This window comes from Haemorhous mexicanus, chromosome 1, assembly GCF_027477595.1.
Source record: "Haemorhous mexicanus isolate bHaeMex1 chromosome 1, bHaeMex1.pri, whole genome shotgun sequence".
Taxonomy (NCBI): Eukaryota; Metazoa; Chordata; class Aves; order Passeriformes; family Fringillidae; genus Haemorhous; species Haemorhous mexicanus.
The window spans coordinates 80,960,462-80,982,604 of NC_082341.1; the positions used below are offsets into that span (position 1 = coordinate 80,960,462).

At 42.7% G+C, this 22,143-nt stretch overlaps 1 protein-coding gene across 5 annotated transcripts in view; it reads right to left on the reverse strand.

Moving 5' to 3' along the window:
* Positions 1 to 22,143, reverse strand: part of OTULINL (OTU deubiquitinase with linear linkage specificity like) — a 36,086-nt gene that overhangs the window by 2,241 nt on the left and 11,702 nt on the right. For 3 of the 5 annotated variants that reach the window (XM_059854631.1, XM_059854604.1, XM_059854598.1), the window contains exons 2-7: positions 7,072 to 7,231; positions 6,932 to 6,963; positions 6,736 to 6,827; positions 4,455 to 4,604; positions 3,527 to 3,655; positions 1,108 to 1,380 (exon numbers count right to left, since the gene is read on the reverse strand). In XM_059854631.1, coding sequence (XP_059710614.1) covers positions 1,108 to 1,380; positions 3,527 to 3,655; positions 4,455 to 4,604; positions 6,736 to 6,827; positions 6,932 to 6,963; positions 7,072 to 7,178 — 783 coding nt within the window. In that variant the 5' untranslated portion in view covers positions 7,179 to 7,231. Of the gene's footprint in view, positions 1 to 1,107; positions 1,381 to 3,526; positions 3,656 to 4,454; positions 4,605 to 6,735; positions 6,828 to 6,931; positions 6,964 to 7,071; positions 7,232 to 11,032; positions 11,698 to 18,972; positions 19,052 to 22,143 lie in introns of those variants that run through there. The other 2 variants (XM_059854612.1, XM_059854622.1) reach the window with 2 other exon arrangements.

Below are 22,143 nucleotides of genomic sequence, written 5' to 3' on the forward strand. Positions count from 1 at the left end.
TCTAGGCTTCAAAAACTAAACTGAAGATAGTCAAAGTTAAGGCAAGTCATATAGCTTCAAAACAGCAGACAAGGAATAAAAGGGGCCCTTTTCCTAGTGGAGTAAAAACATTAAAAGTTTGAGGGCATTCCCAACAGCCCTTCCACTTCTCTTCTGCATGTAGAAACATTTGTCCTCTGCCTGACACCATACATAACCTGCTCCCAAGCCAGCTCACACAGCTGACTGGGGAGCAAGAAAGGAATAGCTCTTATCAAGACTGATCCACCCTGAAAAAATGGGAAGCCTGCCACCTTGTGATCACTTGCTACATATGGAAAACGTTACAGCGAAAGCAAAAAGTTTCTTGGTACTTCACATACATGAAACTGGAGAACTGGCAGCTTCATTGATACTTCTTGCAGTGGATTGCTTAATCAGGAAAAAAAAGGTTTGGGAAAAGTTCATATCCTTGGGCATAGCCAGACAGAGCAGAACTTTGTCCAGTTATAATCAAACTGCTCCTAAATCTGACTGCATCACGTAACAATTGACTTGATAACTGAAGTTGATTGTAAAAAGTAATTTCAGCCATCGGAAAGTGAAACCATTTGCAGAGTGGCAGTGCAGAGTTTATATACCAGCACTGAACTTCACACTAATTATAAAACAGGAAACAAAAACCTTAACATATTAAGGTGATTAGTAGAGTTCTTATTACCTACTCTTAACAGACATTAGATCTCATGGGAACCAATGGGTGGGAAGAAAAGAGCGATGCTACAGGATTTGGCATAACAGAACAGATAGGAAAAGCAAAACAACTGGTCAAAACAGCATCATCTAAAACTATTTTACATATCAAAGTTATTACTTTGATATGTAAAATAGTTCTAATAGTTTGACATAGTTCTAAACTATGTCTTATTGATAACCTGTGGCATTTATTTTTGGTCCACTCTTACTGCAGTTTTTTTTTCCTGGAAGATAAATGGCTATCCTCAGTCCACTTCCCCACATCTCAAAGAAAAAAAAATGGGCCAGCTATCATGGATGATGTATAATATAATCACCTAATTACCAAGAAGATGGAGTAAGTTTTGTGATTTTTTTCATCTGTATCCTCACCTGGTCTAAGCAAATAGAGTCCCCTATGGAGTTCAGATGATTCATCATGAAACTCAGAGGGTCAGACGAAGAGTCACGAGCAAAGAGAAGGCTAAAAAGGTTGTGTATGGGTTGATCCCTGCTCTTTATCTGCTCATGGGCTTCAACAACTTCATAGAGCATGATGAATTTTATGGCCTCATATAGTTTGTATTCCTTGCTTTCATCAGAAAATAGTGTATTACACATGCTTCCTCTTTCTTCATGATCTCTTGTAGCACTTATTTCAGCCCACTGGAAAGCACACAGAAGAAGAATATTATCAAAATTATTAAGAATTCTAATTAACACAAAAGATTGCAAAACAGGAACAGAAGCCTGGTCCAAGTGTAAAGCAGCTATTAATCAACAGAGCCCAGGCACAACAGCATTTGCAGGCAGCAGCCCCCAGTCTGATCAAGGCCAATGGTTTAAGGTACAACAAGTGCTGGGCACTGCCTGGGTGACAACCCCAGGCTGTGCTACAGGCTGGGGGCAGAGTGGCTGGAAAGTGGCTCAGAGGAAAAGAGTAGAAAAGTAGGGATGCTGGTCAACAGTAGCTGAACATGAGCCAGCTTGTGCCCAGGTGGCCAAGAAGGCCAATGGCATTCTGGCCTGTACTAGCAATAGTGTGGCCAGCAGGAGCAGGGCACTGACTGTCCCCCTGCACTCAGCACTGGTGAGGGCACACCTCAAATCCTGTGTTCCCTTTTTGTCCCTCTCTATGAGAAGGACATTGAGGTGCTGGAGCGTGTCCAGAGAAGGGCAGTGGAGGTGGTGCAGCACAAGTCTGATGAGGAACAGCTGAGGGAGCTGGGGGTGTTTAGCCTGGAGAAAACAAGGCTGAAGGGGAAAATCTTATCACACTCTACAACTATCTAAAATGAGGGTGTAGCCAGGTGGGGGTTTGGTCTTTTCTCCCAGCTGACATGTCACAGAATAAGAGGAAAAAGCCTGAAGTTTTACCAGGGGAGATTTCAATTGGATACTAGGAGAAAATTCTTCATCAAAAGTGTTGTCAAGCATTGGAACAGGCAGTCCAGGGAAGTGGATGAGCCACTGTCCCTGGAGATATTTAAAAGTATAAATGTAGCACTTGTGGACACACTTTAGTGCTGGGTTAATGGTTGGACTTAATGATCTTTGAGATCTTTTCCAAACTAAATGATTCTATGATGATGGAGGTGGGAAAAAAGCAAAAAACCCTGTTAGTAAAAATAGGCAAAAATCCATCTCACTGGCCAAACACTATCTTGGAGCTATACCTCATGCTCAGTAATAGCATAAGGCATCAGAGAGTTGCTTTGAAACAATTTGTTAATTATAAGGATTTATTCATTCTTTTAACTTGCAAATTTTTTTCTTAAAAATGCAGATTAAATGCTTCATGCACTAACATCAGCTAAAAGAACTACAACAAGCTAAAAATGAAAGCCAAATAACCCAACACTGGGAAATGCAAAGAGTAACCAGAACAAAATGGTAACTGCACATAACAACTACCAGGCCCATCTCAAGAAGATGCAGCTGTCACTTTGGCACAGCAAGGGTGCAGGCAAGGAACCAAATAATCTATTTTAATCCCCTCTTTTTCTTTCTAATGCTTTATTTCTAGAGCTTAAATTAGTCTGTTTGGGGTTTTGGTTGTTTTTTTTTTTAATTTGTTTTTTTTTTTTTTTAAATTAACAACTACTATCACTGTAGATGCGCAGAAACCCCAGAGGAGCTCAAGAAATGTGCAAGGTCTTGACAGGCCAACTCTTTATCCCTCTTTCAGACAGCTTTGGGGCTAATAAATGTCCCCACATTTTAAATATGAATTATATTAAATAAGAATAGTACCATATAATTCTTATATTAAATAAGAATTATAGTCCTGGGTTGGGGATGATGGCAATCTGGCAATGCTGAGCAGAGTGGGCAGTGAGGCTGACAGGTCTTTGCAATCAAGTGCAAACTTACAGAGAGAAATTATAGCAAAAATTGATAATTACAACATTTAATGGAGATGGAAGCAAAGAAAATACAATTGTTTTCGGAGAAAATGCACTATTTGTTTACTCCTTTCCAGCTGGAGAGGGAATCTAGAAGCATCTCATACACCATGTTTACTTTGAATCAAAATGATGAGATACTTCAGGAGCCACTTGATGGCAAAGACTAGCTGTGGGGATGGTGGCCTCCCTCACTTGCAGGGAACTTCTGAGTACTTGGCCTAGCAGATCACCAAAACCTGGATTCCCCTGCAGGAGAGGTGATAGCCTTCCCAGCAACTCAGCAGTGTGAACCTGGGAGGGAGGCTGGCTACCCCACAAATATGTAACAAGGAGAAGTTCCTTTACTCTATCTGAACCCATTTCTCAAGACTTTTATTCCTCCCAACCATTTCCTAGATACTCACGTTTGTCTTTAAGGCCTCCATACATTTGCGCAATTTCCCAAAGGCATTGGGACCCGTGTATCTTTCTGGCCCAAAACTGTATTGCTGAATCCAGTTACAACCTTGAGAATACAAAAGCTTTTCAGGGAGCTGGGGAAAAAAAACAAAAGGCAAGCTAATCATAACCATAACAAGAAGCAGAGTATAAGGTTATATAAACTTGTCTAGATACAATTTACGATGTGGTTCTATCGGCTGTTTGTACAGTTCAAACAACAAAATAAATGGACCCCACAATACACATGCTATGGAGGAGGATCCACTTAACTGCCAAGTCCTTAAGAAACTTTTAAAACAGTGCCAGCCAAAAAAAAAAAAAAAAAAGATGAAAATATGCTTTCAGCAAAATATAAAACCCACACTCTGGAAAAGCTGGATACTTCCAAATTCAGTGAGGTATTTAGGATTACAGACACCTTCCAGTCTGCACACACATCTCTACAGGCAAAAGCTATAGATCCCACCTCACTGTCACTATCTCCTGATAAAGCTCCTGGAGTTCAGGGCAGGATACCTGCTGCTCCAGCAACACAGCAGCTCCCAAGCCACTGAACATTGCATGGATGTGGATGGGGAGGATGCAAATAACCTGCTGTGTTAAGGGAGTGACATGTAGCAGGGTAGCAGTGACATTCATCCATCCACTTTTACTTGTTTGGTTTGGTTTTGTTTTTTTTTTACATCATTTAGACGCATGTTCACATTGGTATATTTAGATTAGGGAGTTTTTTCAATTAAACACCATTTAATGGGTTTGAAAAACTGCCCTTTGAATTCTGATAATGATTCTCCACTTTGACAGCCAGCATACCACTTTTCACATTTAACAAAGCTTCCTTCTGCTGTGCATGGATAGCTAAAATGTGTTCATTTAGGAAATTAATTTTACCTTCAATATATCTCTTTCCTTCATCCACGAAGGAAAAGGAATGCCTTGGCTGAATATCTGAAAAAGCACTGCTCTTATTACACTGTAGTTGTCCCTCCTGACTTGTCTCAGGTATTTGATATGACAGCTCCTAAACAATTCTTCATATGCCTAGAAAGAGACCAAGAAAAAAATTAGCAATAAAAAATATTAAACCTTGGAAAAAAAACCCATGTTGTTTGAAGTCCAATTCCAAACTACTTATAAGAGGGAGCTAGGGGAACAAGAGAGTATATTTTTAAGATTTATATACACAGAAATGTTAAACACCATGTTTTTGTAAACACCTTAGACTGGCACTGCCCATTAAGAGTGATTCTGCATTCCTTCCAAACCCAGCAACTCGTTCAAGTCTCTGCACTGTTGCTACTGTAAACATTCACATGGTCAACCAAATTAGAGCAGATCAGCACAGATTTAACCTCAACCATTTTTAACAATTTGCACTGACATGTGAGATGCAGCAGCAAAAGGGCAGTTTTCTCCAGTATATGGAGAAAACTCCTTTTGGCAAAAAACATCTCCTTACATTGACCTGAATCCATCATGCAACACTGACCTGAGGCAGAGCAGATCTGGCAGCTCTGTGCTGAAGTGGACAGCCCTTGGTCCAGCTACACACTCTGCATTACCACTGGCTGCCATCTGAGCCCTTGTTGAGAATTCTGAGCAATAAACTGGCAGAGAATTAGGGAGAGGACTCTACAAGTCGCACAGGCTCCATCACTTCCAGTTTGCTTCCTGAAGGGGGCAGCAGGATGGTCTCAATTCCTCATCCTCGGTTTATCTTGGTTACTCCCTCACCTCATCCCACCACCACTTCTCAGCTGCACTCTGTCCCCTTACCCTTACTGTATCAGGTGAGATAGTAAGCCTATTAAACTCTTACTGCTGAGGGAGTTTCCTGCTGCTTCAGCAAGCTTGAGGCCCTCAGAGAAGGCCCTCTATTTCTAGATGACCTGCTTTATCAGCTCACCATCTAGGCGTACGACATCCAAAAGAGGACAGGAGCCAGCACAAAAGAGGGAGAGGGACTGCTTAGCTAGGACAAGAAGAAAAAGAGGGAGAGACAAGACAAAGATGGGATTGTTCCTTCTGGGGACAGCAAGCATGATATGCTGAATCTCACAAGACCTCATCCTAAAATGTGCTCCTTACCATGGCAACTTCTACATGATGCAACCAGACATCCACTGACTGCTCCATATACAGGACTCTCCTTTTCAGCTCTGGTCTTCCAGGAGGCTCATAGATTTTCTGAAAGGCTTTTTGCCCAGTATGGGCTTGCAAAATTTATTAGGAGTTTTGCTATCTTTTGTTACTTGCTCCTCCAAATTGTTTTTGGAGCCTTGTGTGCTGTTCTGTGAACTCTTGGCACTGCCGTCTTCCTGCATTTAACATGGCAAAACTGGATCTTTTCTCTGTTCATCACTTGAACTCCAGCTTTTTGAAAACTACCTTCTTTTTTCTATAACCCCTTTATGCTACTGTTTATCCTTACCAGCTTCTTTTCACCCTTTAAGTCCTTCTCCTACCTCCTTCGTATGCATTTGCTCTGAGATTCCGATACCATGACCTAAAGCTAATGCATGTCAAATGCACCAGTGCAGTTGAACTGCCTGCCTTGCGAGCAGCTCCCTGGGCAGGGGAAGACACTGGCACAGAAGCACCTGGGCTGGGTTACAGAGCTGGAGCAAAGGCATGGGATGCCCAAAGGCATGGGATGGCCACCATCCAGCACCCCAGCTCCCTGCCTGCTGGGCAGCACCCAAGCTGGCACAGCTTAGATGCCAGCTCCTGCCCTGCCTGCCACCAGCTGCATGGGATGATGCTGGAGAGGGGAAGGCTGCCAACCATGGACTGTCAGAGCTTGGAAGAGAAATGGATGTGGTGCTTTCTTCCTCCCTGGAGTAAGAGTTTTTACCTTAAATCAAAGGCTGGCCAAGTGACAGCGCCTAAGACTACATTATTTGGGCTTTAGCACTGGGGATGATTTTTCCTGTTAAGGTTGCAGTGCTAGAAAAGGGAATTTAAAATATATACAAGAATGATCTACATTTTGACCTGCACTGCTGCACTCTTTATTTAGACCCATGTTCATGCTGTCCCTTTTGCTTTTCATTTGACTAGCCAGTGCAGCAGGCTTTGATAGCTGCTGCAGCTGTTTGCACTGAGAGTGCTACTCCTTTGCCAGGTGCTGGTTCTCCCCGTCCTCATGTAAAGATTAAAATTTAACTCTTACCTCCCTCATCTGTTTGGCCTGCTTTGTTTCTCCTTTCCATTCTCTTGCACTGTAACCAAGTAGATCAACTTCTGGCAGCACACTGAGATTCCCTAAATTGAGATTGATTCACAGATTAGTTACGTTCAGCTGTTGGGCATCTAAAGGAAAGTTGTGACGGTCATTAATGAATGTGGAGTGACAACAAAAAGCTTACTTATGAGTTGCCTCTGAAGGTAGTTGCTCCACCTGAAACACAAATGATAGAACAGGTGTCAACGAGGAGGTGTTGAAGGTCAGTATTTACTGAAATAAGCAACAGTGTGGAAGATTAAAGTCTGCATAAAAAAAGCCTACCGTTTCAGCAGCTGTGCTAAAAAGCTGTATAGCCTTCTACAATACCAAAAAAGAGCGGTGAGGAAGGACATGCTTAACATTAGCTGCACTTTCACTTTTTGCCACATGAGACACAGGGATTCCTTGCTGGCAGTTTTCCAGGACCACACCTCATGCCTTCCTAAAACAGGGATCAAAAGAGAGAGAAGAAAAATCTTATCACTATTTTGAAGTACTTGTTTCTCTTTGTTTTCTTGCAGAAAGAAAGATCATCCAAACATGGTATCACTTCAAATGAAACCATGACATGTAAAAGATTAATATATTTTATTAATACACATAATTTATATACTTAATTTTTCAAGTTTCTAGGGGATTGGGTGCACATAGTTCTCATTTCCACACTATCCTGCATGCAGTGAAGGCTACATAGATAGTTACAATGGAGTCACAGGAAGACTGGTACCAAACGCACTGCTCCACAACAAAAAAAAAAACCAAAATTGTTAATTTTTTTACTTCAGGATGTACTGATCTTGAGACCTGTACTGTCATTATTTTGTCTCTAAGTCATGGCTTTAAAGACCAGGGGTTGTAAGACTTAGTTGCAGTCAACAAATGGGCCATATAAGGCAATATTAGCTGACTAAGCATCATATGACTGCCTGGGGAATTAAAGGAATGTTCCTGCCTCAATTACGGTAAGTATGGGGTCAATTTAAAACTCCAGAGAAAGATCCTCATTATGGATTTGGTAGAAAGGAGATCATGACAGGGAGGGTACACACTCACTTCACAGACATAAACAAGGACAAGATTCTGTCGCTCCTCTGGCATTACAGACAAGGTTAGGGAAGATTATGGTTGTCTATTGTTAATAGGAAGAATTCCAAGTGAGAGGGCCTGAAGACTGAACAGCTGACAAAGGCAGTATCTGCTCCATAAGCAAGAAATTTGTCCTCTGGAAGAAATTTGAATATAGGAAATTCCCAGAACTCATGATGAACAGCTGCTCTGTTATTAACTTATTTATTGATTTAGTAGAAAACCTTCAAAGAACTAAACTTTTTATAGAGGCATCCACAGAGAAGGTTGAAAAGATCCTTCTCCAGAGAGTCTACAGAGGGGATTACTCATTCCATATAGTTTTATGTCAGCTGAACTTCTGCCCCTCCTGGCTTTAACAGGAAATTTAAGAGGGGCTTAAGTTTTCCACGTAAATTAAGCCCATGCACTGTGGACAACAATCCAGTCACAGAGTTACGTATCAATTCCAACCTCAGCAACAAGATAAACAGTGATGCACTCATTTTTTACGAGCACTGTTGCATATATATACAGAGCACTGCTGATACTTGGCCTTTCCCAATATTCTGTTGTTTGAAGAAGTTTTATTACAACATTTTGTATGTAAGTCATCTGGTGGTGAGACCCAGACCTTGACTCTCCTGTGAACTAAAGGCAGGTTAAGAGCTGTAAATGAAAAGGTGTCCATAAATTTTAAGTAATCAGAGGTGGGGTTGGGGTGGTAGTTGTGAATCTCCAGAAAACTCCAGTTTATTACTGATGCCAAGTAACAGACAACAAAACATCAGCTGTAAGGTTTGGAAATGGAAAACTTCACAGAAAAACCAGACACTCCCACTTACAGCTCACACGCACATATAAAACACTCCCACTTCCTCCTGAGGGACACTGGAAGGCACATTCTCAATAAGCACACAAACTTCTACCTAGAGAAATGACAATCCCAGCAGAATCAAGCAACTGCAATTTCTTCTCTCTCTCCTTTAAGACAAAGGCATCAGCATTGGAAAAAAACCTCCGTGAACTTTGAATAACTGAATCTTCTGTCCACTAGAATGGAACCTGATGGCTCACAAGTGTTCAGCTCATGGATCAGTGGGTATGCTGGATTTACCCAGTTGTATATACCCAGTGGATTTACACTGTTGTATGCAAACCAATGATGATTGAAATTAACACCAATTTAAATATACAATATCAAAGGAAAGTTGCAGCAGACTTTAATTTCATTACGTAAAAGGACTGTACAGTTCACTCCCACATTTGATTCTGAACAAACTGGCTCTATAAAGAAATCAAGAGCTGGTCCATCTGTTAAAATTACATACTTTGCATTATGCAGAATGAAGAAATACATGTGAATGCAAAATTTCTTCCCTTAACCCTTTTTACAGGCAGAAAGATGACAGCTCTGCATCAGTTTTTAAACTGAATCAAGCAATCTTTTGAAAAAGTTTTTGATGGCAATAATCCTGAAAAAAAACTTCAGGCTACTGGAGTACAACAATCTCTCTTTCAATACCTATGGTTAACAGGTGCTTGAGCAACTGCTTTTCAAGGAGTGCTGGAAGCACAGGGTTACTGGTTTCCATCAGAAACACAAATCAGTGTCAGAGAACATGAGATAATCAAATAATGCTCGCCCATTTTTATTCAACATGGGTATTTCCCTAGAAGAAAGCCTAAAGGGCAATGGAAAAACCTGCAAACCAGTGATCTGGAGTATTTTTGCTACACTTGCATTGCAGCATACCTTGGACTTCATGAACTTTCCCTCCTGTCATGGGAAAACTGCTGTTCTCAACAGCACTCTGTGATTCAGTCAATACTTTCACTGCTTATGTCACACTTAGAAATTAATTACATTTTTTATTCAAGTAAATGACATTTAGAATTAGCAGCTGGATCACAAAGTGCTGCTGGTAAAAATACATCATGAGCATAAATTAAAGAAGGCAGTAACTTAAAATAGATATTGCCACCCCCCTCCCTGCACCTTTCAGAAATCTTCAGAAACCAATGAGCAATTAAATTAATAATACATTAGTGGGGGTAGTAAAATAAACCCACAGATTTTTCTAAACCAAATCCATTCCCTGGGATATGGGCACAATTCATCCTGTTCCTCAGGAGGCAGTGACAGGAGCAGTTGGTGCTGTAACCAGCTGCTGGGTTTCCATCTTCTTGAAGACTGACTGTGACCAAGCATCAGCATGACAGGGAGGCCTGCCCCTTCTGCCATGCAGAAATTTGGAAGAATAGAGGCTGAAGAGTGCTGGAGTTGATCAGGAGCTGATAGCAGCGTTTATATTACAGAGCAAGTAGTACACCATGTTTTCTTTTCATGCCACATCAGCTTCCTGCTAGTGCCAAGCCTTAAGCTTTTACCCCCTGCAAAGTCAGCCGGAGAGACACACAGAAGGAAAAAACCAACAAAAAAGGCCCAAAAAAAATATGAGACATCTGCAGCATCTGTTTCATTCTCAAGTAACTCAAGGAGAATCTCTAAAGGATTTGCTTCACATTTGACTCCCTCACAACTCCTTTGGAGGCTGCCACCTTAAATATGCATAATTGATGAAATGCAAAATGTCAGAGATCAGCTTGGGAACTAGCAGACAGCACTGTATGCATTACTGAACATCCCAGCATGTCTGATGGTGCAATCACCCTTTACTGTTTTTCTCCATACCATTAACAAGGCCATCAGAAAGATAACAGAGCATCTTTCCAAATTAAAACATGGCAGAATGATTTCTTTTTGGGACTTTCCTCTTCACGGTCTTTTTGGGACTGAAAGCAGGACATAGCACTTGTCACCATAAAGTGGCCAAGTTTCATACTCCCATCACACAAAATTATGTTCCCAGTTCCCAAAAAGCAGGTATACCCTCATTCAAAGAGGGAGGCAGAATGTGGGTGGCCTCTGTGCCAGCCCTTATGCTGCCCCACCTGAACCACTCCTTCTCCCTCCTCTGTTGGATGCAGAGCTGGGAAGGGAGATCCCTCAACTGCGACATGCAAAGCTTGGCACAGAGGTCCAAGTCTGCCTGTGTTCAAGGTGTGCATGCTGTTCTATTGCACATTGCTGTTTTCCAGATTATACACCATCAGCACCAAGGCATGTTACAGAAAAGGCTAAGTCCCTCTTTTAAGGGATAACAAACACACTTACCCTCAAGGAGGCTCAAGCATGATGGACATGTGTACAAAGACCTCAACTGAATGAACCAAGAGGGAGGCACAGAAAACTTATTAATTATACAAATTCAATACCTACAAAAGATTACACCACATTAGAGTTTAGAAGAGAGAAATATGCCTTTTAAGTGGTTCCAAGAGATTAAAAAATTCTTTGATTTCCCAGTTTATTATCAGCACCACACAAAAAAAAAATACTGAAAGCAGATCAAAGACATACCAAGATATGTAAGAAGCACTGCTTAATTCAATAACTATTTCATTACAAACCCCTTCCTTTACAGAACAAAGCAATGTCAATTTGTTAAGCAACATTCACGTGTTTTAGCAAACAGGAAAGATGAGGATCTCTCCTTGGTATAATAAGGAAAAGAAAATAATTTACAGACAAAGATGATTATCGTCAATGACTTATCACGAGTTCAACCATGTCTGCTGATCAGATACCTTCTAATCAAAAAAAACCAAAACACAAATGAGAATGCCAGTCCCAAACCACAAGTAGAATCACACAATTATCTAGAAAACAGAAGATCTTTGGTAACACTGAGACCCATCAGTTGCAAGAAAGGTTTTATTTACACAAATCTTCTGCACAGGGCTTTCCCAAGTGCTCTCTTAGCTCCCTCAGTCTTTTTTTTTCAGAAAAATATTGAGAATATAGAGCTGGCAGCCTTCTTCAGACTCCCTGATCACCAACAGGAACTCCTGGTGTTAATGTATCTGTCCAGTTGTGACACAACTTATTCCTACTGTGCAGCAATAACCGTAATGTGTTCTTACCTACTGGGTGATTATCTAAAATATACTCAACTAGAATTACCTTTACAAAACCAATTTCAGCTATATAATCAAGATATTAATGCATGCCTTAGCCTGCACATGCCATTTTCTCTCTACAAATGCCTACGAGAACAAAAGGAAAGCTCAGTTCTTCATTTCCTGTACAATTCAGCTTCCCTTTTAAGGCACAGGGTGCTTCATCCAAGATGAATAATGCTTAGCCCTGCTTCCATTTAAGTAAGAAAAATCATGACAGAAGCCTTCTGAGAATTTACAGTCCAGAATACTGGACAAGAAACATGGAAAGCATTTCATGCCATTAAAAAACCATGAATCTCTCCAAAACTCTTCTTCATATTTAAAAAAAATGAAAAAATATAATAAGCTCCTTTTAAAGAAGGAGCCTAATGAAATATCTGCTACTGTTTTTTTCTTAATGTGGAAAAAAATCTGCTCCCATTCAGAATTGCTATTTAATGCCTGTACACTTCAAACAGAACTTACGTAAATGCACTAAATCTATTATTTGAAAGAAGCCCACTCTAAGAATTCTCATTCTGCCTGCTGCAGAGTTGCATGTTGAGTCACCCCCAATGCCACTCATGGATGTTTCACAATTCTCAAAGTGCTTTTCTTTTTTTTTTTTTTTTTTTTTTGCCATGCTGAATCCAAACTATTAAGGAAATAGAATAAAGGAATAACAGAATAAAGGAAATACTTTCCTCCTGAGCATCCTAAGTATAAATACCTTGGGTTTTTTATGTTGATATGTCTAGATAACTGAAACCTGGTTAGGGGGGAAAAAGAAGTCTTACTTAGCAATAACAGTAATTTTCCTCCCCCCAATTTTTAAATCTTGTTTGCTAGAAAGCACAAGACTTGAACCAACCACCCCACCCTCCAAGGATGCACAGTCATTAGGTGGCTGGGAATACCACAGGCAGCATTCCTCCTGGTCTCTCCAGGCAGAGGTCCAGTGGCAGCTGCCCCACTCCTGGGGTTTCCCAGTGCATGAAGTGCCCCTGGCTCTGCCTGGATGCCTTGTAAGCACACAACGCAGGACAGTCCAAGGAATTTTAAGCTATCTGTTGATAAAAAGTTATCCCAACTGATATCCAGGAAAACAGCAGGATCAAGTAACCCATGACAAAAAAAAAAATCAACTCCTCTGAGCTTGTTTACTGTCCAAGGAGAAAGCCAGCCCCATCTCACCAAACTACATCCAGGTTGCTCATCATTCCCATCCCTGTACTGGGTCTGACTGCTGCACCCCACACAGATTTTGTGTCTGTCTTCAGAGCATGGCCCTCTCCTGAGTGTACCCGATTCTGCGTGCAGACACTGCACAGCTCTGTATTTTTCACATGGATTAGTAATTTCATATAATTTATGATTAATAATCAGAAATGATTCATATCTCCTGGCGGTGCACCAGATCACAAAGCCCATGCTTCCTCAGCAGGTATGTGCAGAGGTTATTCCAGCAGTGTTTTACTTGTGTCTTGCCCTCTTTTCAAGATCGATTAGAAGCACAAAGCAAGGCCAAAGAAAGCAAAATATCAAAGCCATCACTCTGAATGCAAATAGCAGAAATTGGTCTTGCATCTCTCCCCCTCTGCCTCTGTGTCCAGTCTGATGAAAGCCAAAACTTCAGTTTTATTCTGCAGAGATCATGGGACTTGTATGGAAGTAGCTGGAGTGTTTAAACTCCGCTCTCTCTTCATCATCTCAAGGGCAGCACTTCCAAACTGGCATATTTTAATTAGCTCAAGCACACAGGAGTCCTCTGCCTTTTTGGGAGAGTGCATTACCAGGCACTTCAGCCTAAAATATTACACACAAAAAAGCATACTGAAATGTAAAATTGACTATATCAAGATAGTAACTGAAATTTAAGTTATTGCTCAGGGTAATACCAAAGTCATACCCAACAGAAACATTTCATAAAAATGTGATTCAAGAACTCAGAATATTCTGCGCAAGAGCTTTCTACTTGTAAAAGCACATTATTAGTAGTATTAGTATTGTAATGCATGACAATATCACTGTCAATATTGTCATTGCTAATGCACAGCTGGTATTTTTACAGACATTTGGATGCAAGAGAAGTTTCAAGCAAAGCACTCCAGACATCAGTTGCAGGGATCAATAGATCACAGCTCCCTGACACCTCTGCACTTGCTCAAACTGCCTAAAAACCAGACAGTCATGTGGCAAGGACTAAATAAAATACTAATCATGCACTCCTGTAAAATACAGTTAAGTGTGACCTTGCATATTGAGCTCTTTTTGAGGGGCTGGCACTTGGTAGAGGCATGACTTACTTTCACTTGTAAAGTGAGAAAATGAAATACAGGGTCCTGAATAGTTTCTGACATGGAACCCAGCAGTATAATTTTTTTAAGTTCTTCATTTATTTGAAACCCCCTATTTTTAAGGCCTTGGCCTCTGGCAAGATGGTCACAGCTGAAATTCATGTGCAGGAATGACCCAAAATGCAACCACAATTGAAGGACAATAAACATATCTCCAAGCTGCTCACAGACAAGCCCCTGGCATGGTGCTGTGCTCAGAGCAAAACTGGGGAAAACGGGTAGGGGCTTCTCTTTCTCGTACAGATAGACCTGAACCAAGTATTTAAGTTTGCAAAGGACTGATTTTGCACAAACTTGGCAATTAAAACCTTGCTGACCATTCAAGGGAGGTGATTCTGCCCTCCACTGTGGTGAGACCCCACCTGCAGTACTGCATCCAGCTCTGGGACCCCTGGCATTAGAAGGATGTGGACCTAATGGTGCAAGGTCCATGGAGGAGGCCGTGAAGATGATCAGGGGGATGAGAACAGACTAAAAGAGCTGAGGTTGTTCAGCCTGGAAGGCTCCTAGAAGACCTTATAGCACCTTCCAGTATCTAAAGGGGCCTACAAGAAAGATGGAGATGGCCTTTTTACAAAGGAATTTAGTGACATAACAAGGGGTGATGGCTTTAGATTGAAAGAGGGCATGCTTAGCTTAGATATTAAGTAGAAAGTCTTCACTGTGAAGCTCGTGAGACACTGGGACAGGCTGCCCAAAGAAGCTGTGGATGTCCCACACTGTGAAGTGTTCAAGGCCAGGCTGGAGAGAGTTCTGAGCAACCTGGCCTAGTGAAAGGTGTTCCTGTGCATGGCAGGGGGTCCGAACCAGAACTGCAAGGTCCATTCCAACCCAAACCATTCTGTGGTTTCCTGGTGGCAGCTGACCTTCAGGCAGTGCCAAGCACCTTGCCTTGATGCTGCTTTGCTGCACAGATACAAGGGCAGACTTGATGATGGTCAAAGCCTCATGGACACCACATCATATCAAGGCACTAGTTTGATGCTAAGGTAGACATTTCTCACTTTCATAGCATCATTTCCCCAACATGACTACTCTGCCCTGGAAACATAAATGCTGAACACTTCAAATATGTGCAAAACCTCAGCAACATATTATGTATGGACAAGGCACCTGAAATGGGGTCCTGCTGAAGTAGAACTAGCGAAAGGACCAGAGACTGAGCATATACAGCCACATTGTGCCACACCTTTACCCCTCCACCACCACAGAATATGGCTCAAGTAAGATAACACGTCTTCTGCTCAGTCTACAGCATTCTCCTCAGAAAAATGTTTCTTAAAAGAAAAGTGTGGGCAGTACAAGCTGCCTTGCTTGACACATCCCTCTGCACAGGTACATAGCGACATCTGGCCCCACTGGTGACATGGGGTCAGGAGCTAAAGACACACACTTTCTCTGTCAGGAGCTTCCAGCATGTCCCCATAGGCTACAGAGAAATCCCAAGCACTCGAGTCTGGATCTGGAGGATGCCAAAAATGCATGGTGTGCAGAGCAGTGAAAAAATAGGAAGAAGCTACAAGAACAGTGTAAGGCTGAAAAGAAACCAAAAGATACTGACTTCAAAATTTCTCAGAAAATTCATGAAGAAAGCTGTAGAAGTTTTGAAGTATTTTCAATGTTTGCGTTCCCTGAGGCCCTCTCAAGAATTGGGGAGTAGTCCCCTTATTTCCTTTTTGTCCTCATTTACGCTGGGACATAACTCTCATGGGATTTTTTGTTATGCTTTTATGTTATCAGGCAACAGATAGTCCAATCATGAGTATTACTGTCCATGAAAAAAAAAAAATCAAACTTTTCATCAAACCAAATTCTGTAATATACAAACCAAACTCTAACACCTCAGAATTGGTACAAGATCCCTAGCAACTAACATCCCTCTTAAAACTACCAGTGGCTGCTTTTACATTGCTGCGGCTGAAGAAGTGGAACTCCTGTTTTCTATCATGAAACTCTGACCTTTTCACTAATAGGTAGCTGTTTCTCTGTCTTTCTGAAAGGGACAGCATTGTTGTCTGATCCAGAGCACTGCAACCATGCACTGAGGAACTGGCATCTGCTATGCTGGGAATTCCATCAGTGGAACACATGGGCAGAGTTCCCTGTTGCTGCTACACGCTGGCACCAGGCCAGCTGCATCAGCTCAGGAGTGAGGAAAGGATGCCCTGTGTTCACTGGGCCTCCCCAAATTCCACCAAAGCAGAAAACAGATCCTGAAGTGACTCAGGGCCAGATGTCACATAGCCACTCAGATTAGTACTTCATTTTAAGAGTACAATAACTCTTTTAGAAGTCAGACTGCCATCAAATGCCATTAGAATATGACTTAGGCAGCCCAAAGGTAATTAAAAAAAAATTCCACAGCCTAAAACAAGAGGAGATTAAGAAGCTCCTTAAGGTAAACCTTATGCCATTCTAATCACAGCCAAATTTAGTTACACAAGTGTAATGAAAGCAGTGTAATTATATTACCTTTTGACTCCTGAGCACTGGTTATTCCCTGTGTTTTTAAAACAAGTCAATTATAACCATAATCATCTCTCCTAGGACCATCTGGCATCGTGACTCCCACAGTTCAGCTGTGTGGGGTCAGGAGGTTCAGCAGCAGTATTTCTGAAATCTCAAACTCATTTGCCTGGGTAGTCATGCAAGATCAAACATTTTCAAACATTAAGCTCAAGAAAAACTGCATACATTTTTGAAAAACCCTTTCACATTTGTTGTCTGATCCTTGGTAGATAAGATGTAAAGATTCAGCTGGAAACTGTATCTAAGAAACAAGGTGGACAGAAAGTCTTGATGCTGAATGGGAAATGAACACCACTTAGGCAGGTGGTGGTGTTTTTTTCACTTTAACATATTCCAAACAGTTAAAGTCAAAAAAACCCTTATATCCAAATATGGCAAAAAACCAAGAACTACAAAAATTAAATTTTTTAAAATCCCAAATACAGATACTTATCCATCAAAGCACTTAGATTTAAACGCTGACAAGCATTTTCACGCTGTTTCTCCCCTCCAAAATTAATTCTAACATCCTTCACCTGGCAGTGTTTTACAGAGATAGGAAAATGGCATCTTTTCCTCCTACCATAAGGAGACCCCCCTCAGTTTCTAATCAAATTATGTGTCCACTAGCAAAGAAATGAAATTCTTAAAGAAGCACACTTCAGTGACTACAAAGAAGCTTTCTCAGCCTGTCATTACTTCCTGTTTCACATATTTTGCCTCTTTGTTTCACCACTTGCTGAAACTGGAGCGGGCCAGAGGACGGAAGTGGGAATAACGGTACTTGCACGTATTAGCAATGGAGCAGGTTGCACCGTGCTAGCTTAAACTCACCCACTAAATACCACAGAAATCTGGCTCTTTCTCTGCTGCAAAAATGAAAGTATAAGCTGCATGCAATTTGTACAGCTCCTCCAAAGAGAAAACAAGCTGGTTTAGTAAGAAAGGCAGTGCAAAATGAGAACTGGATGAGTAACCACCAAAGCAGAAATGTACCGCAGAATGTACAGCAGAAAAGCAAGTTGGTAGGGCACGGTATCCTCAGTCTAAACAACCACTTCTCAGTGACATAAGAGATCACAGGATCATTTAGGTTGAAAAAAATTTTATAAAACTAAGTCTGTTAACCCAGCACTACCAAGCCAACCACTAACCATGTCCCCAAGTGCCACATCCACATGTCTAATAAATATCTCCAGAGATGGTGACTCAACCACTTCCCTGGGCAGCCTGTTCTGATGCCCTTTCAGCAAAGAAATTTTCCCTGATATCTAATCTAAATCTCTCCTGGTATGACTTGTTACTTGAGAGAGTAGACTGACCCCTAACCTGGCTACAACCTCCTTTAGGTAGCTGTAGAGAGCAAAAATGGAAACCCCGACCCTTCTTTTCTCCAGGCTGAAGTTCCCTCTACTGCTCCTTATGGGACTTGTGCTGCAGACCCTTCACAACCACAGCTGCCCTTCCTTCTCTGGACAGGCTCCAGCCCCTCAATGTCTTTACTGTAGAGAGGGACCCAGAACTGGACACAGGATTTGAGGTGTGCCCTCAGTAGTGCTGAGCACAGTTGGGCGATCACTGCCCTGCTCCTGCTGGCCACACTGTTGCTGATACAGACCGGGATGCCCTTGGCTTTCTTGGCCACCTGGGCACACCTGGATCATGTTCAGCCATTCCTGACACCCAGGACCACCGGCAGCCGGCTCCTTTCTGGGTCCTCCTGAGCCACACCTGCATTTATGAGCCCCTTTTTCCTAAACCTTCACCTTTCTGACGGGAATACAAACCAGGCTGCAACACGTAAATTCATCCCGCACACACTAAGGAAAAAAAACCAAAACCCCCAAAAAATTACCGCCCCCGAACCAAAGGGCCAAAGCCCGGCCGAGCACCCGAGCTGAAAGCGGCTCAAGCCGCTGTTTTACAACTACGATCCCCACGCATGTCGGCGCTAATTCCGCCCTCAGGACACAGCAGTTCCCCGGGCAGCCCAGCCCCGCGGCGCTCGCGGCGTTTCCCCTCACGCCCGCGGCCCCCGGCCCCACACGGTCGGGGGGCACAGCCGGGCGCTCCCCCCGGGATTGCCCTAGGAGCAGCTTTCCGGCTACCGCCACTCCTGGAAAACGGCCCCCAAAGAGTCAAGCGGAAAATAAAACGGGGGAAAAACTAAAGAAAGGGCAAATAAAACCAAACCCTCGCCGCGACTCCGGAGACCCGCCGAACCCGCCCACCACCCCGCCGCGCTCACCGCCGCGCCGCTCTCCTCCGGCCTCCCCGGGAGCCGAGCCGGTTACAGAGGCAGCGCCGGCACCGCCCGGGGCGGGGATCCCGCGGGGCCGCCCCGCTCCCGATCCCACCCGGCCGTGCCCGGGAACCGGGAAGGAGGGCTCACCGCTGTCAGCGTCTCTGGGCTCGTGTCCCAGCGGAGTTCTCCATTTCCACCGCAACCCGTGCCGCTCCTGCGGCAGTGAGATACTCGGGTGTCCCACCACGCTCTTTCACATTTTGTAGCAGCATGGTATCATGCCATGGCTTGGCCTGGAAGGGGCCCTAAAGATCATCTAGTTCCAACCCTCTGCCACAGGCAGGGATGCTTCCCACTAGACCAGGTTGCTGAAAGCCCCATTCAACCTGGCACTGAACTCTTCCAGGGATGAGGTTGCCTGAAACACTTCTAGGGATTCCAGCTCATTGAATGAAGCCCAACACCATCATCATCTGTTTGAAATATGGCCATTAAATGTAAACACAACTTAATAACTTTGAAGTTATTGGTTGTTTTTTGTTTTTAACCTGACATCAAATGTTGATTTCCTCACCAGTTTACTCTTTAACAATATTTTGTGCATTCACCCAAAAAGAAATTCCTGTTTGCCAAGTACCTTCCCTTATAATAGACTTTTATGTGTCATTTCTCCTAGAGGTATGTAGAGAATTTGCATAGACTGGTATACTTTCTTTTCTGGTTACACATTAAAGAATAGTATTCTTCCATCTCATTAAGGACTTTGCAGGATAAACAGAAAGGAATTGTGACGGTCCTAACAAAGACTTAAATCTTTTACAGAGTTACAAGCAGTTTGCTCCCATACAGAGCCAAGACAAACTTACAGAGTCTTCTGGTATTGGATTTTGTTTGGGTTTTTTTGGTTTTTTCCCCTAAAATACCACAAGATATTAAAGTGGTTGAAGATCAAGACTTTTCATGAAACACTAAAGAGATTTGTATCACCTGGCATGAATATCAGATTGTTTCTTCCTCCATCTCAGCTAATCTGGGCAAGGAACAAAATAGGCAAACCCTGCTAAATATTGGTGTCCCAAGCATTCACTTAGTTGAACTTGCAGAAAGTCATAGCCACATTTATCCAAGTAAAAGAAAATCTAGGCTTAAAACCCAGCTAAAAATAGCAAAAGTAAACAGTTGACTTAAGAGGCCTAAAGCTTCAGTTGTGCAAGTAGCACTGTGTGCTGCTCCATCAAAAAATCCATTTGGAAAAAAAATTTCCCTAAATGCCACCTCTGTGCCTCTCCACAGCATTGGTTACCTGGTGCTTTCTGTCTGGACTCACAGATTGTGCTTAATGTAGCTGAGTCTCAGGAGCTGCAGCTGAGAGAGATGCTGCCAGGATATAGCTCACATAGCATCCACCTGCAAAGGCTTGAAGGTGGCTGGAACTAATTTATTTTATTTCCACATCTTGTCTGCAGTTATCACATCCTTCAGCTTCCCTTTCCAGCTTTTTTCCTGCCTTGACCAGGCCAGTGTTGGGGGCAGAAGATGGTTTAGCATTGCAGCTAAATCCAGGTTTGCATCTTTCTACCTTCTCTTACCCCGTGTAAAGATCTTAGGATTTAATTGGTGATTTATCTGTGCAGGCAAGCTTGAAAGTGAATGTTTATCTGGCTGCTGACTCATCAGAGGAGAGATGAAATGTATAGTACAATGTCTACAGATCAAGCCCTGTATCAGTGAGTCCTTCCCACTTCACAGCTCTCTGCTCTCTCCTCCATGCATTTGCAATCTGGAGCATGGCCTTGGGCCTCTATGCATGGGAATAAGCCCTGGGACAATCAATCAGTCAATCAGAGATCAGATAAGTGATCTTACCTTTCACTTACCTGAAACTTCTTGAGAGACTTTTTTAAACTAACACTGTCCATAGTGCCTTTTCTTTCTCCTTAAGCTCTTTCTGGACCTCTTCCCTGAGTCAAGAAGAGGTTTCTAGGACCTTTTTCCATTTGCAGGCTTTGGCAGGAAAATGTTGTCTCTCCTCCTTGTGAGTGAGATGGGACAGCCTCTACCTGCCTCCCTCCTTTGTGTAGGATACATACACCACTCTAAGACTGAGCCAGATAACACGCAACCCTCCTGCACTGTTGGGCTGGTCTGTGTGTGCTGTTCCTATCAGGAGAATGTGGGTTAGGATAATCCTGGAGAGGGCAAGCAAGATCCAGATCTGAGCTGGGATCAACAGCAGGAATGGAAATAGCAGTGAAGTGGAAGGCAGTTTCTTTCACAGACTCTGCAGAATTGGAAACATGCTGCTACAAAGGTTCAGGGAGCTTCAGAAAATGTCAACTTCTCCAAAATATTTCAGAGAATCATAGAACGTTAAGAGCTGGAAGGGGCCTTGAAAAATCATCTAATCCCACTCCCCCTGGCAGGGATGGGGCATCCACAGCCTTCCTGAGCAACCTGTTCCAGTGTCTCACCACCCTCACAGTAAAGAATTTCTTCCTAATGTCTATAACCTAAATTTCCCTTCTTTCAGTTTGAACCCAATACTCCTTGTCCTATCACTGTAGTTCCTGACAGAGTCCCCCTCCAGCTTCCCTGCAAGCTCCCTTCAGACACAGGAAGGTTGCTATGAGGTTTGCACACAATCTCCTTTTCTCCAGGCTGAACAACCCAAAATTTCTCAGTCTGTCTTCCTGGAGGTGCTCCAGTGCGCTTATCAACTTCATGGTCCTTCTCTGGACTTGCTCCCACAGAACAATGTAGGGAGAGAGAGAAGGCCTTACATAGCCCATGCATTCAGTAGGTTTCAGAAGAAATAATGCATTCTCTGCTTTGCCTCTGAGTAGGCAGCAGCTGTGCAGGGACAAGGGGACAGCTCCAGGGAGCTCAGACTGGAGGCAGCCTAAATTGGGTTATCTTCCTCCAGACTTCCTGGTCATGGCATTCTGCATATGTTTCTGATACTCAAACAGGGCTATGTGCTGATGGAAAAGTTCTACTGCTTAGGGATATTTATGGCATTTTCTTCCTTTAGGGGAGTATTATGAACTTTCCCACAACATGAACCTCCAGGTTCTTCTGCAGGTCATAGCATTTCCAAACTACAGCCATGACTGTGACTACCTCCCTCTGTTTGTACCCACGTGAGAGTGCACAGCAATTACAGCAAAAGCTTAT